This window comes from Lepidochelys olivacea (assembly GCF_965140295.1).
Source record: "Lepidochelys olivacea isolate rLepOli2 genome assembly, chromosome: 12".
In the NCBI taxonomy this organism is placed as follows: domain Eukaryota; kingdom Metazoa; phylum Chordata; order Testudines; family Cheloniidae; genus Lepidochelys; species Lepidochelys olivacea.
The window spans coordinates 8,944,272-8,959,265 of NC_140422.1; the positions used below are offsets into that span (position 1 = coordinate 8,944,272).

Below are 14,994 nucleotides of genomic sequence, written 5' to 3' on the forward strand. Positions count from 1 at the left end.
TTTCACTATGAATCTACACTATTGGAAGCCATTGAATTAAATTCTTGGCACATGCAGACAATGTATAGGCTCATAATAAAATATGCTACTTCCTTTGGAAACAAAATAATCTCATTATATAAAGTATATGTTCCCTTCCAAGATTTTTCATATGAATTTAGTTCTTTAGAAAGGTGTTGGCTGGTAACCCAAGGGACTGAAATTCTGTATGTATCTAGGTTTCAGAGTAACAGCTGTGTTAGTCTGTATTCGCAAAAAGAAAAGGAGTACTTGTGGCACCTTAGAGACTAACTAATTTATTTGAGCATAAGCTTTCGTGAGCTACAGCTCACTTCATCGGATGCATACTGTGGAAAGTACAGAAGATCTTTTTATACACATAAACCATGAAAAAATGGGTATTTACCCCTACAAAAGGTTCTCTCCCCCCACCCCACTCTCCTGCTGGTAATAGCTTATCTAAAGTGATCACTCTCCTTACAATGTGTATGATAATCAAGGCGGGCCATTTCCAGCACAATCCAGGGTTTAATAAGAACGTCTGGGGGGGTGGGGTATGAAAACACAAGGGGAAATAGGTTACCTTGCATAATGACTTAGCCACTCCCAGTCTCTATTCAAGCCTAAGTTAATTGTATCCAATTTGCAAATGAATTCCAATTCAACAGTCTCTCGCTAGAGTCTGGATCTGAAGTTTTTCTGTTGTAATATCGCAACTTTCATGTCTGTATCGTGTGACCAGAGAGATTGAAGCGTTCTCCGACTGGTTTATGAATGTTATAATTCTTGACATCTGATTTGTGTCCATTTAGTCTTTTACGTAGAGACTGTCCAGTTTGGCCAATGTACATGGCAGAGGGGCACTGCTGGCACATGATGGTATATATCACATTGGTGGATGTGCAGGTGAAGAAGCCTCTGATAGTGTGGCTGATGTTATTAGGCCCTGTGATGATGTCCCCTGAATAGATATGTGGGCACAGTTGGCAACGGGCTTTGTTGCAAGGATAGGTTCCTGGGTTAGTGGTTCTGTTGTGTGGTATGTGGTTGCTGGTGAGTATTTGCTTCAGGTTGGGGGGCTGTCTTTAGGCAAGGACTGGCCTGTCTCCCAAGATTTGAGAGAGTGTTGGGTCATCCTTCAGGATAGGTTGTAGATGCTTAATAATATGTTGGAGGGGTTTTAGTTGGGGGCTGAAGGTGACGGCTAGTGGCCTTCTGTTATTTTCTTTGTTAGGCCTGTCCTGTATTAGGTGACTTCTGGGAACTCTTCTGGCTCTATCAATCTGTTTCTTCACTTCCGCAGGTGGGTATTGTAGTTGTAAGAATGCTTGATAGAGATCTTATAGGTATTTGTCTCTATCTGAGGGGTTGGAGCAAATGTGGTTGTATCGCAGAGCTTGGCTATAGACGATGGATCGTGTGGTGTGGTCAGGGTGAAAGCTGAAGGTAGGAATAGCGGTCAGTAGGTTTCCAGTATAGGGTGGTGTTTATGTGACCATCGCTTATTAGCACTGGAGTGTCCAGGAAGTGGATCTCTTGTGTGGACTGGACCAGGCTGAGGTTGATGGTGGGATGGAAATTGTTGAAATCATGGTGGAATTCCTCAAGGGCTTCTTTTCCATGGGTCCAGATGATGAAGATGTCATCAATATAGCACAAGTAGAGTAGGGGCGTTAGGGGACGAGAGCTGAGGAAGCGTTGTTCTAAGTCGGCCATAAAAATGTTGGCATACTGTGGGGCCATGCAGGTACCCATAGCAGTGCCGCTGATTTGAAGGTATACATTGTCCCCAAATATAAAATAGTTATAGGTAAGGACAAAGTCACGAAGTTCAGCCACCAGGTTAGCTGTGACATTATCGGGGATAGTGTTCTTGATGGCTTGTAGTCCATCTTTGTATGGAATGTTGGTGTAGAGGGCTTCTACATCCATAGTGGCCAGGATGGTGTTATCAGGAAGATCACCGATGGATTGTAGTTTCCTCAGGAAGTCAGTGGTGTCTCAAAGGTAGCTGGGAATGTTGGTAGCATAGTCCCTGAGGAGGAAGTCTACATAGCCAGACAATCCTGCTGTCAGGGTGCCAATGCCTGAGATGATGGGGCACCCAGGATTTCCAGGTTTACGGATCTTGGGTAGTAGATAGAATATCCCAGGTCGGGGTTCTAGGGGTGTGTCTGTGCGGATTTGATCTTGTGCTTTTTCAGGGAGTTTCTTGAGCAAATGCTGTAGTTTCTTTTGGTAACTCTCAGTGGGATCAGAGGGTAATGGCTTGTAGAAAGTGATGTTGGAGAGCTGCTGAGCAGCCTCTTGTTCATATTCCAACCTATTCATGATGACAACAGCACCTCCTTTGTCAGCCTTTTTGATTAAGATGTCAGAGTTGTTTCTGAGGCTGTGGATGGCATTGTGTTCTGCACGGCTGAGGTTGTGGGGCAAGTGATGCTGCTTTTCCACAATTTCAGCCCGTGCATGTCGGCGGAAGCACACTATGTAGAAGTCCAGTCTGCTGTCTAGACCTTCAGGAGTCGTCCACGTAGAATCCTTCTTTTTGTAGTGTTGGGAGGTCTCTGTGGATTAGTATGTTGTTCAGAGGTGTGTTGGAAATATTCCTTGAGTCGGAGACGTCGAAAATAGGATTCTAGGTCACCACAGAACTGTATCATGTTCATGGGGGTGGGGGGACAGAAGGAGAGGCCCCGAGATAGGACAGCTGCTTCTGCTGGGCTAAGAGTATAGTTGAATAGGTTAACAATATTGCTGGGTGGGTTGAGGGAACCATTGCTGTGGCCCCTTGTGGCATGTAGTAGTTTAGAAAGTTTAGTGTCCTTTTTCTTTTGTAGAGAAGCAAAGTGTATGTTGTAAATGGCTTGTCTAGTTTTAGTAAAGTCCAGCCACGAGGAAGCTTGTGTGGAAGGTTGGTTTTTTATGAGAGTATCCATTTTTGAGAGCTCATTCTTTATCTTTCCTTGTTTGCTGTAGAATCATAGAATATCAGGGTTGGACCTCAGGAGGTCATCTAGTCCACCCCCCTGCTCAAAGCAGGACCAATCCCCAATTAAATCATCCCAGCCAGGGCTTTGTCAAGCCTGACCTTAAAAACTTCTAAGGAAGGAGATTCTACCACCTCCCTAGGTAACGCATTCCAATGTTTCACCACCCTCCTAGTGAAAGTTTTTCCTAATATCCAACCTAAACCTCCCCCACTGCAACTTGAGACCATTACTCCTTGTCCTGTCATCTTCTACCACTGAGAATAGTCTAGAACCATCCTCTTTGGAACCACCTCTCAGGTAGTTGAAAGCAGCTATCAAATCCCCCCTCATTCTTCTCTTCTGCAGACTAAACAATCCCAGTTCCCTCAGCCTCTCCTCATAAGTCATGTGTTCCAGACCCCTGATAATTTTTGTTGCCCTTCGCAGGACTCTCTCCAATTTATTCACATCCTTCTTGTAGTGTGGGGCCCAAAACTGGACACAGTACTCCAGATGAGGCCTCACCAATGTCGAATAGAAGGGAACGATCACGTCCCTCAATCTGCTGGCTATGCCCCTACTTATACATTCCAAAACGCCATTGGCCTTCTTGGCAACAAGGGCACACTGTTGACTCATGTCCAGCTTCTCGTCCACTGTCACCCCTAGGTCCTTTTCCACAGAACTGCTGCCTAGCCAGGATGTTGATCAGGTGGTTCTGCAGTTTCTTTGAGAGTGTGTGGCACAAGCTGTCAGCATAGTCTGTGTGGTATGTAGATTGTAATGGATTTTTTACCTTCAGTCCTTTTGGTATGATGTCCATCTGTTTGCATTTGGAAAGGAAGATTCTGTCTGTCTGTATTTGTACAAGTTTTTTTCATGCAGTTGATAGATTTCCACTCCATACGGCTAAATGCAGTGCCTTACATAATGACAGGTTTCAGAGTAACAGCCGTGTTAGTCTGTATTCGTCAAAAGAAAAGGAGTACTTGTGGCACCTTAGAGACTAACCAATTTATCTGAGCATAAGCTTTCGTGAGCTACAGCTCACTTCATCGGATGCATTCAGTGGAAAGTACAGCTACTACAGGACAGGCCTCACAAAGAAAATAACAGAAGGCCACTAGCCGTCACCTTCAGCCCCCAACTAAAACCCCTCCAACGCATTATTAAGGATCTACAACCTATCCTGAAGGATGACCCAACACTCTCTCAAATCTTGGGAGACAGGCCAGTCCTTGCCTAAAGACAGCCCCCCAACCTGAAGCAAATACTCACCAGCAACATTCATAAACCAGTCGGAGAACGCTTCAATCTCTCTGGTCACACGATTACAGACATGAAAGTTGCGATATTACAACAGAAAAATTTCAGATCCAGACTCCAGTGAGAGACTGTTGAATTGGAATTCATTTGCAAATTGGATACAATTAACTTAGGCTTGAATAGAGACTGGGAGTGGCTAAGTCATTATGCAAGGTAACCTATTTCCCCTTGTTTTTTCATACCCCCACCCCCCCAGACGTTCTTATTAAACCCTGGATTGTGCTGGAAATGGCCCGCCTTGATTATCATACACATTGTAAGGAGAGTGATCACTTTGGATAAGCTATTACCAGCAGGAGAGTGGGGTGGGGGGAGAGAACCTTTTGTAGGGGTAAATACCCATTTTTTCATGGTTTGTGTGTATAAAAAGATCTTCTGTAGTTTCCACAGTATGCATCTGATGAAGTGAGCTGTAGATCACGAAAGCTTATGCTCAAATAAATTGGTTAGTCTCTAAGGTGCCCCAAGTACTCCTTTTCTTTGTATGTATCTACAGCCTGATCCACAGCCTGATGAAGTCAGTTGGATTCTTTCCTTTGACTTTAAAAAATGCAGCAGAACAGGTATGTCAGAGCTAACAGCAATGCAATGTTCCTCCATGTTATCTCCTACTAACACATTAAGAACTGTAATTCATATACCATGTCCATTCAGTAATTGGTCTGCCTGTTGAAACTTTCAACAAGATTACCAATTAGTACTAGTTACAGTGGCAGATTTTGTGACGTGCACATTTGTTCACTGGGAAATGGACTGAGAAAACTACCCCATTTCACATTTGCCACTGCATAACCTTCAGATGGTAAAAATCTATACTAACCCAAGACAGATTTGAACCAGAATCCTTAGAGAAAAAGAAAAGATTTACATCCCACCCCATTGAGCCACCTACTACATGTTTTCTTTGTTAAAATTTTTCTCTGCATTAGAAATATTCACACTCAGGTTGCTAAACAGTGTATTGTCTGCAGTGGTACTGAGAAAGGGTCCAATCCTACAGACAACGCTTCAAGTTTGCGCAATTATCTCTGAAGCCATTAAATAACCCTTCATGGTGAATTCAAAATGCAATTTGCTACTACAGCCATCAAAAAGCAGTATGAATTTTGTGAAATGTCAAGGACAATTTTTGATTTCTTGATTGGCATCAGGTTCATCTTATATACCATTTTGCTGCATCATTTAAGATAAACACAGATAGCAAAATCCTGGCTCTACTCAGTCAATGGCAAAACTTCCACTGACTTCAATGGAACCACAGTTTCACTCATTAATAACATTAAAATAAATTACCGAAGGCAACCTTTGTTTTCTTCTGCCTTGTGACTGGATGAATTGGTCACTGGTTTATGATCACCACCTGACTGCTGCTCATTCTGTTGATATGTTTTGGATACAGTGTACACTGTTTTCTCTTCAGATTTAGTATCTTCTTGTTATGTAAGGAAAAAAATTGCCATATAACAGTATGAGTGTGACACTTACATTGTTTACTTTCTAAAGAGAAATATTAATTTTTAAAGTCAATTTCCATAAAAATGTTCAAGTAAAAGCAGTCTGTCCCAAAAAACTTGTTAACTTTTTTAAAGGAAATTGCAGCTTTTTTAGAAGCAGTAGCTATTAATCACAGACAAAGAGTATTCCAATATTTTGTTTACTGCTTACCTCTAGATACACTCTGCTATGGTAGTATCTATGACTCCAAAAATGAATGGTAACAATGGGAGCATTAGTAACAGAGCTCTTGTAGTTTCTTGTTGCAATGATATGATTGTTGCATATTAAAGCTATCCTCTTAATTTACTGGTGATTTGGTATTCGTATAGGACTGACAACCTTGCATGTAAAGAAACTAAAATAATAGTACATCCATATTATTACAGGGCACCTTAGTTGCTAGTGTAGCTTTTCCATATAATTACCTGTTTTTACAGCTATCATCATATCTCCAGTGCTGTAATCATTCAAAATCTCTTCTGACTTCCTTCTTACATTCACATCATCTTTGATTCCCTCTTCAGGCTGTGGCTCTACATCTTGTGGTTGGGACTGTAGTTCTGCCATTTAGAGAGCAAGAAACAAACAAGATGGCGTCAGCAAATATTTAACTATACAGAGCTAAATTATGCTTTCGGTTACACCAGTTGGGAGTTCATGGAAGCTGTCCGATTACAAATAAGGGCAGAATTATTTACACAGTAAAAACTGGAAGGTCATTAAGGTTCCTCTTCTGGCCTCAGTTAGGGGAAAAACTCACTGAGTTCAGTGGGAGCAGGAACAAACTCATATTGGATCATATTTTGATCCCAATTACACTAGCATAACAGAGCAGGATATAGCCCAGTGCAAGTTGTATCCATGTGAGTAAGGGCAGCACTCGACATTAAGAGTTCAATTGGTAAAACATCACCTTCTTAAGAAAACAAAAATTAAGTAGCCACATGATCACTAAATTCTTTCTAGCACAAAACACTACGGTCAAGTGTTAATGTAGCTTTTCCTTTCAATTACCTGTTTTTACAAGACTATTTTCATTGTTTGTCTGGATATCTCCATTTCTGCAATCACTTGGAGACTCCTCTGTCATATCTTGCTCATTAAATTCCTCCTTGATTCCCTTCTCTGGACCAGTCTCTCCATATGGTGGTCGCATTTTAAGCTCTGCCATTTAGATGGACGACAAGTTAAGGTATGACCTATTAGCCAATCCTATTACTTTTAAACTCATACAAAATTTCCAATGGCTTCAATGGGAGAATTTCATGAGTAAGGACCAAAACTCCAGTCCTGCAATTGGATTGGTGTGGGCAGACACTTGAGTCTGTGACTTTGTGGGCAGGAAGGTAAAATCACAAAGACCTGATTGCAGAATTGAGACCTAAAACAAGACTGAAAAAACATATTATGAAAAAAAAAATGGATTTTCAAAATCTTTCCTGAAAACCATCCTGATGTCTTTTTTTGAGAGAAGGATGAAAGAGCAAGCACTAAAACAGAGTAAATAAGAAAGGTTTAAACCAAACAAAAAGTTAAACAAACATGGTAGTCACACAAGATCATGGTAAGGTTATATTTAAAAAACAAAACTCCCAAGCCTATCAACATAAATACAATACATAACTATCAAATTGTGTGCCTGTCAGCACCCTGGTCACTTCATGCTAGTTAGAGCCCTTAGGCTCAGCCCAGAGAAAAGGGCAGAGCATAAACTGTACCACCCCAAAAGGAGCACAGGAAAGAATTGTGCCTCAAAGAGACCTAATTCCTCTCTTGCCCTAAGAGGAATTAAGTTTCTTCAACCCTTTTCAGGATGTTATTGACTGCCCCTTATGTACTTGAGTGGCTACTCTGGCTGGGGAATAACCAAAGGCTCCTCCCTCTTCTCTATCCCTCTCCAAATTTCCACTGAGTTGGAACAACAAGCAACAAGCTGAGTTGCTAGGAACTCAGTCACATAGGGAAGTGAGAGGGTGGAATCTTACTCCTCTGTATAGCCGAGTAAATGCCAGGGGCAATTTAACCCACTGCTTGTATGTGGATCCCTTTCCCCACTCTATTTATCTTTTATCATTTTAGATTGTAAACTCTTTGGTGCAGGTCCGTATCTTCCTCTATATCTGCAGAATGCACAGCAAAATGGTGGCAGTGCGCATTACCACAGCACAAATATTAAATAACAAATGCCAGGCCAGGTTCATTTTGACTTCTTGATCAAAACTTGGCTGAATTATAATGCTTAGATATGGTGATGAGTGCTGCATAAAATAGACAGTGGTGATATGAAGCTTGGAAACCATACACAGTTCTGAGCTTGTAACGTTTGTCCAGTATCAGAAGATGTGAACTACTATGGGTCTGAGTCCTGCATAGAGGCTGCTGGGTCATTTTGAACCTGAAATTAATATTCTTCTTTCTGAGCCCTGGTCTACACTAGGAGTTTAGGTCAAAGTTAGCAGCTTTAAATCGATGTAAACCTGCACCCGTCCACACGATGAAGCCCTTTTTTTCAACTTAAAGGGCTCTTAAAATCAATTTCCTTAATCCACCTCTGACAAGTGGATTACCGCTTAAATCGGCCTTGCCAGGTCAAATTTGGGGTATTGTGGACGCAATTAGACAGTATTGGCCTCCTGGGAGCTATCCCAGAGTGCTCTATTGTGACTGCTCTGGACAGCACTCTCAACTCAGATGCACTGGCCAGGTAGACAGGAAAAGGCCCACAAACTTTTGAATTTCAATTTCCTGTTTGCATGGTCACCTGCAGCTTGCCACGCTGGCCAGAACTCATCAGCAGAGGTGACCATGATGGAGTCCCAGAATCGCAAAAGAGCTCCAGCATGGACCGAACGGGAGATATGGGATCTGATCGCTGCATGAGGAGAGGAATCCATGCTATCAGAACTCTGTTCCAGTTTTCGAAATGCCAAAACATTTGTCAAAATCTCCCAGGGCATGAAGGACAGAGGCCATAACAGGGACCCGAAGCAATGCCGCGTGAAACTTAAGGACCTAAGGCAAGCCTACCAGAAAACCAGAGAGGCAAACGGCCACTCCGGGTCAGAGCCCCAAACATGCCGCTTCTATGATGAGCTGCATGCCATTTTAGGGGGTTCAGCCACCACTACCCCAGCTGTGTTGTTTGTTGCCTCCATCTCCATTGAAGGAGAAAGCTTAGCTTACAGCAAGCAAGCAGAGAAACCGGTTTTCCCGACAGCCAGGAACTGTTTCTCACCCTGGACCTGAAAGCAGTCTCCCCCCAGACCCACCCAAGGCTGCCTCCCGGACCCGCCAGGTGGAGAAGGGACCTCTGGTAAGTGTACCTTTTAAAATACTATACATGGTTTAAAAGCAAGCATGTTTAGTGATTGATTTGCCCTGGCATTTGTGGCTCTCCTGGATATACTCCCAAAGCCTTTGCAAAAGGTTTCTGGGGAGGGCAGCCTTATTCCACCCACCATGGTAGGACACTTTACCACACCAGGCCAGTAGCACATACTCGGGAATCATTGTAGAACAAAGCATTGCAGTGTATGTTTGCTGGCATTCAAACAACATCCGTTCTTTATCTCTTTGTGTTATCCTCAGAGTGATATCATTCATGGTCACCTGGTTTGAAATAGGGTGCTTTTCTTAAGGGGACATTCAGAGGTGCCCGTTCCTGCTGGGCTGTTTGCCCGTGGCTGAACAGAAATGTTCCCTGCTGTTAGCCGGGGAGGGGGGGGTGAGGGGCTAGCCACGTGGTGGGGGGAGGCACAATGCGACCTTGGAACGAAAGCACATGTGCTGTGTATGTAATGTTAACAATAAAGTTTACCATGAAAGTGTAGCCATTGTTCTAGAAAATGTGTCTTTTTAAATACCACTGCCTCTTTTCTTTTTTTCTCCACCAGCTGCATGTGTTTCAATGATCACAGGATCTTCTCCTTCCCAGAGGCTAGTGAAGATTAGAAGGCGAAAAAAATGAACTCGTGATGAAATGTTCTGAGCTCATGCTGTCCTCCCCCCACGCTGACATAGCACAGACGAATGTGTGGAGGCAGACAATGTCAGAGTGCAGGAAAGCACAATATGAGCGGGAGGAGAGGTGGCGGGCTGAAGAGGGCTAAAGCTCAAATGTGGCGGCAGCGTGATGAGAGGAGGCAGGATTCAATGCTGAGGCTGCTGGAGGATCAAACCAATATGCTTCAGCGTATGGTTGAGCTGCAGGAAAGGCAGCAGGAGCACAGACCGCCGCTACAGCCCCTGTGTAACCAACTGCCCTCCTCCCCAAGTTCCATAGCCTCCTCCCCCAGATGCCCAAGAACGCGGTGGGGGGGCCTCCGGCCACCCAGCCACTCCACCCCAGAGGATTGCCCAAGCAACAGAAGGCTGGCATTCAATAAGTTAAAGTTTTTTAAACTTTTAAAGTGCTGTGTGGCCTTGTCCTTCTCTCCTCCACCACCCCTCCTGCGCTACCTTGGTAGTTATCCCGCTATTTGTGTGATTGAATTAATAAAGAATGCATTAATGTGAAGCAACAATGACTTTATTGCCTCCGCAAGCGGTGATCGAAGGGAGGCGGGGAGGGTGGTAGAATGAACCCAGGGGCGGTGGGTTTCATCATGGAGAAACAAACATAACTTTCACACCATAGCCTGTCCAGTCATGAAACTGGTTTTCAAAGCTTCTCTGATGCGCACCGCGCCCTCCTGTGCTCTTCTAACCGCCCTGGTGTCTGGCTGTGCGAAACCAGCAGCCAGGCGATTTGCCTCAACCTCCCACCCCGCCACAAACACCTTCCCCCTTACTCTCACAGATATTATGGAGCGCACAGCAAGCAGTAATAACAGTGGGAATATTGGTTTCGCTGAGGTCTAAGCGAGTCAGTAAACTGCGCCAGCGCGCTTTTACACATCCAAACGCACATTCTGCACTTGCTCAGCCTAGAGTTGAACAGCTCCTGACTACTGTCCAGGCTGCCTGTGTACGGCTTCATGAGCCATGGCATTAAGGGGTAGGCTGGGTCCCCAAGGATACCTATAGGCATTTCAACATCCCCAACGGTTATTTTCTGGCCTGGGAATAAAGTTCCTTCTTGCAGCTTTTGAAACAGACCAGAGTTCCTGAAGATGCGAGCGTCATGTACCTTTCCCGGCCATCCCACGTTGATGTTGGTGAAACGTCCCTTGTGATCCACCAGTGCTTGCAGCACTATTGAAAAGTACCCTTTGCGGCTTATGTATTCCCCGGCTTGGTGCTCCGGTGCCAAGATAGGGATATGGGTTCCATCTATGGCCCCACCATAGTTAGGGAATCCCATTGCAGCAAAGCCATCCACTATGACCTGCACATTTCCCAGGGTCACCAGCCTTGATATCAGCAGATCTTTGATTGCGTGGGCTACTTGCATCACAGCAGCCCCCACAGTAGATCTGCCCACTCCAAATTGATTCCCGACTGACCGGTAGCTGTCTGGCGTTGCAAGCTTCCACAGGGCTATTGCCACTCGCCTCTCAACTGTGAGGGCTGCTCTCATCTTGGTATTCTTGCGCCTCAGGGCAGGGAAAAGCAAGTCACAAAGTTCCATGAAAGTGCCCTTACGCATGCAAACGTTTTGCAGCCACTGGGAATTGTCCCATGCCCGCAACACTAGGCGGTCCCACCACGCTGTGCATGTTTCCCGAGCCCAGAATCGGCGTTCCACCGCATGAACCTGCCCCTTTAGTACCATGATGCCCACATTGCCAGGGCCCCTGCTTTGAGAGAAGTCTGTGTCCATGTCCTCATCACTCACGTTACCGCAGTGACGTCGCCTACTCGCTCGGTATTGCTTTGCCAAGTTCTGGTGCTGCATATACTGCTGGATAATGCACGTCGTGTTTAATGTGCTCCTAATTGCCAAAGTGATCTGAGAGGGCTCCATGCTTGCCGTGGTATGGTGTCTGCACAGAAAAAAGGCGCGGAACAATTGTCTGCCGTTGCCCTGACGGAGGGAGGGGAGACTGACGACATGGCTTACAGGAAATTAAAATCAACAAAGGGGGTGGCTTTGCGAGAAACTGCATGGCCCCCTCAAGGATAGAACTCAAAACCTCAAGGTTAGAACTCAAAACTGGGTTTAGCAGGCCATTGATTTCACAGAGGGAAGGAGGAGAAAATGAATACAAAACAAATCTGGTCTATTTCTTGTTTTGAGCCACTTCATCTATCTTTATACATCTTGCTGGCAGCAGACTGTGCAGTACGACCATTAGCTGTCATCATCTCCTGGGTGCTCGGCAGAAGACGGTGCAGTATGACGACTAGCCATCATCTTCTGCTGGCTGGAGGTTAAAACACAGCGCACTGCCGGTAGGATTGAATCGCCATGAGATGAAACAAGGGAAATGACCTGGCTGAGTCACTCCCATGTTTGCCCAGGCGCCCGATTAAAAGAGCACCCAGGACTACATTGATGACGGCTACCAGTCATACTGCACTGTCTGCTGCCAAAAGGCAATTAACTGCTGCTGTGTAGCAATGCAGTACCACGTCTGCCAGCACCCAGGAGACATACGGTGACAGTTAGCTGAGCGGGCTCCATGCTTGCCGTGGTATGGCATCTGCACAGGTAACTCAAGAAAAAAGGCGCAAAACGATTGTCTGCCCTTGCTTTCACGGAGGGAGGGAGGGAGGGAACGGGGGCCTGACGATATGTACCCAGAACCACCCGCGACAATGTTTTAGCCCCATCAGGCACTGGGATTTCTACCCAGAATTCAAATGGGCGGTGGAGACTGCGGGAACTGTGGGATAGCCACCCACAGTGCAACGCTCCAGAAGTTGACGGTTGCCTCTGTACTGTGGACACACTCCGCCGACTACATGCACTTAGAGCACTTGTGTGGGGACACACACAATCAACTGTATAAAACCGCTTTCTACAAAAATGACTTCTATAAATTCAACCTAATTTCGTCGTGTAGACATACCCTAATAGCAGCTGGGCGTGTCGTATGAATCTCACTCACACTAACCTAATACATACCCCTGCCTCATGGGGGTGTCCCCCACAGATCCTCTACTCTGTGGGGGTTCTATCCATCTCCCTCCCTTGTGGGGTGTATCACCTAATCTCCTGTTTCCCATATGGGGTGTCACACAAATTCCCTGTCCTTTGGGTGAGGGTACCAAACTCTCCTTCCTATATGGGGGTATCACATGAACAGCTTTCATCCACACATGGGGGTGTCACCATGGGCAGATTTTGGGTGGGGCAAGGCAGTCTGAGTGTGCAATATAACAAGTTCTGCAGAGGAGACAGGAGACTGCTCCCAGCTTGTGCCCTGAAGCAGGGAGTCAGAATTTTGTTTATAAACAGATTGATTAACAGGGGATTAAGATAAGAAAGGGCTGTTAAGTCGTTTCCTAAAGTTAAATGACCTCTTCCAAGCTCAGTGAAATGCAAAAAGTAAGTTGCCTAAATGACAGAAAGTAATTGTAGATTTTTCTACAATTGTTTCAATTGTTGTTTTCAAGAGGTAGTAACAAAATTACTAATATCTTTCTTTGAGAAGATAACTGATTTTTTTTTAAACAAAGAAATGCAGTAGATCTAATCTACCTGGATGTCAGTAAGGCATTTGATACAGTTACACAGGGGAAATTATTAGTTAAACTGGAGAAGATGGGGATTAATATGAGAACTGAAAGGTGGATAAGGAACTGATTAAAGGGGAGACTGCAACAGGTCATACCTGTCAGAATGCAGGAAGGTTACTAGTGGAGTTCCTCATTTAACATTTTTATTACTGACCTTAGCACAAAAAGTGGGCGTGTGTTAATAAAGTTTGCAAATGACACAAAGTTGGGAGTATTGCCAATATGGAGAAGGACCGGAATATTGTACAAGAACATCTGGATGACCTTCTAAACTGCAAGTAATATAAATGGGATGAAATTTAAGAACTAAGAAGAAGAATTTTTGCTATAAGCTGGGGATTTATCAGTTGTAAGTGACAGAGGAAGAGAGAAACTTGGGTGTTGTCAAGGTTCCTTCCCCACTCTGAACTCTAGGGTACAGATGTGGGGACCTGCACGAAAGACCCCCTAAGCTTATTCTTACCAGCTTAGATTAAAAACTTCCCTAAGGTAGAAACTTTGCCTTGTCCTTGAACCCTATGCTGCCACCACCAAGCATGTTTAAACAAAGAAGAGGGAAAGAGCCCACTTGGAGATGTCTTCCCCCAAAATATCCCCCCAAGCCCTACACCCCCTTTCCTGGGGAAGGCTTGATAAAAATCCTCACCAATTTGTACAGGTGAACAGACCCAAACCCTTGGATCTTAAGAACAATGAAAAATCAATCAGGTTCTTAAAAGAAGAATTTTAATTAAAGAAAAGGTAAGAGAATCACCTCTGTAAAGTCAGGATGGTAAATACCTTACAGGGTAATCAGATTCAAAACATAGAGAATCCCTCTAGGCAAAACCTTAAGTTACAAAAAGACACAAAAACAGGAATATACATTCCATTCAGCACAGCTTATTTTACTAGCCATTTAACAAAAGGAAATCTAACGCATTTCTAGCTAGATTATTTACTGACTTAACAGAGTTTCTGAGACTGCATTCCTGATCTGTTCCTGGCAAAAGCCTCACACAGACAGACCCTTTGTTCCCCTCCCCTCCTGATTTGAAAGTATATTGTCTCCTCATTGGTCATTTTGGTCAGGTGCCAGCGAGGTTATCTTAGCTTCTTAAACCTTTACAGGTGAAAGGGTTTTGCCTCTGGCCAGGAGGGATTTTATAGCACTGTATACAGAAAGGTGGTTACCCTTCCCTTTATTTTTATGACAGGTGTATTGGTTGATCACAGGACGACTATGAGCTATCAGTGTGATGCAGCCGTGGAAAAAGGCCAACACAGTCCTGGGGTGCACCAGACGAGGTATTTCCAGTAGAGACGGGGAAGTGTTAGAACCATTATCCATGGCACTGGTGATATCTCATCTGAAGTAGTGTGTGCAATTCTGGTCTCCCATGTTTAAAAAAGATGAATTCAAACTGGTTGCAGAGAAGGGCTACTAGGATGATCTGAGGAATGGAAACTCTACCTTATGAGAGGAAACTCAGGGAGCTTGGCTTGCTTAGTCTAACAAAAAGAAGGCTGAGGGGAGAGATGATTGCTCTCTATAAATACATCAGAGGGATAAATACCAGGGAGGGAGAGGAGTTCT

At 44.4% G+C, this 14,994-nt stretch overlaps 1 protein-coding gene across 4 annotated transcripts in view; it reads right to left on the minus strand.

Annotated features, from left to right (window-relative positions):
- DNAAF1 (dynein axonemal assembly factor 1) overlaps positions 1 to 14,994 on the minus strand; it is a gene marked incomplete at its 5' end in the record, with an annotated part of 33,402 nt that overhangs the window by 16,821 nt on the left and 1,587 nt on the right. Inside the window, 3 exons of one of the 4 annotated variants that reach the window (XM_084644672.1) lie at positions 5,592 to 5,727; positions 6,221 to 6,355; positions 6,810 to 6,959. In XM_084644672.1, coding sequence (XP_084500798.1) covers positions 5,592 to 5,727; positions 6,221 to 6,355; positions 6,810 to 6,951 — 413 coding nt within the window. Of the gene's footprint in view, positions 1 to 5,591; positions 5,731 to 6,220; positions 6,356 to 6,809; positions 6,967 to 14,994 lie in introns of those variants that run through there. The other 3 variants (XM_084644671.1, XM_084644670.1, XM_084644673.1) reach the window with 3 other exon arrangements.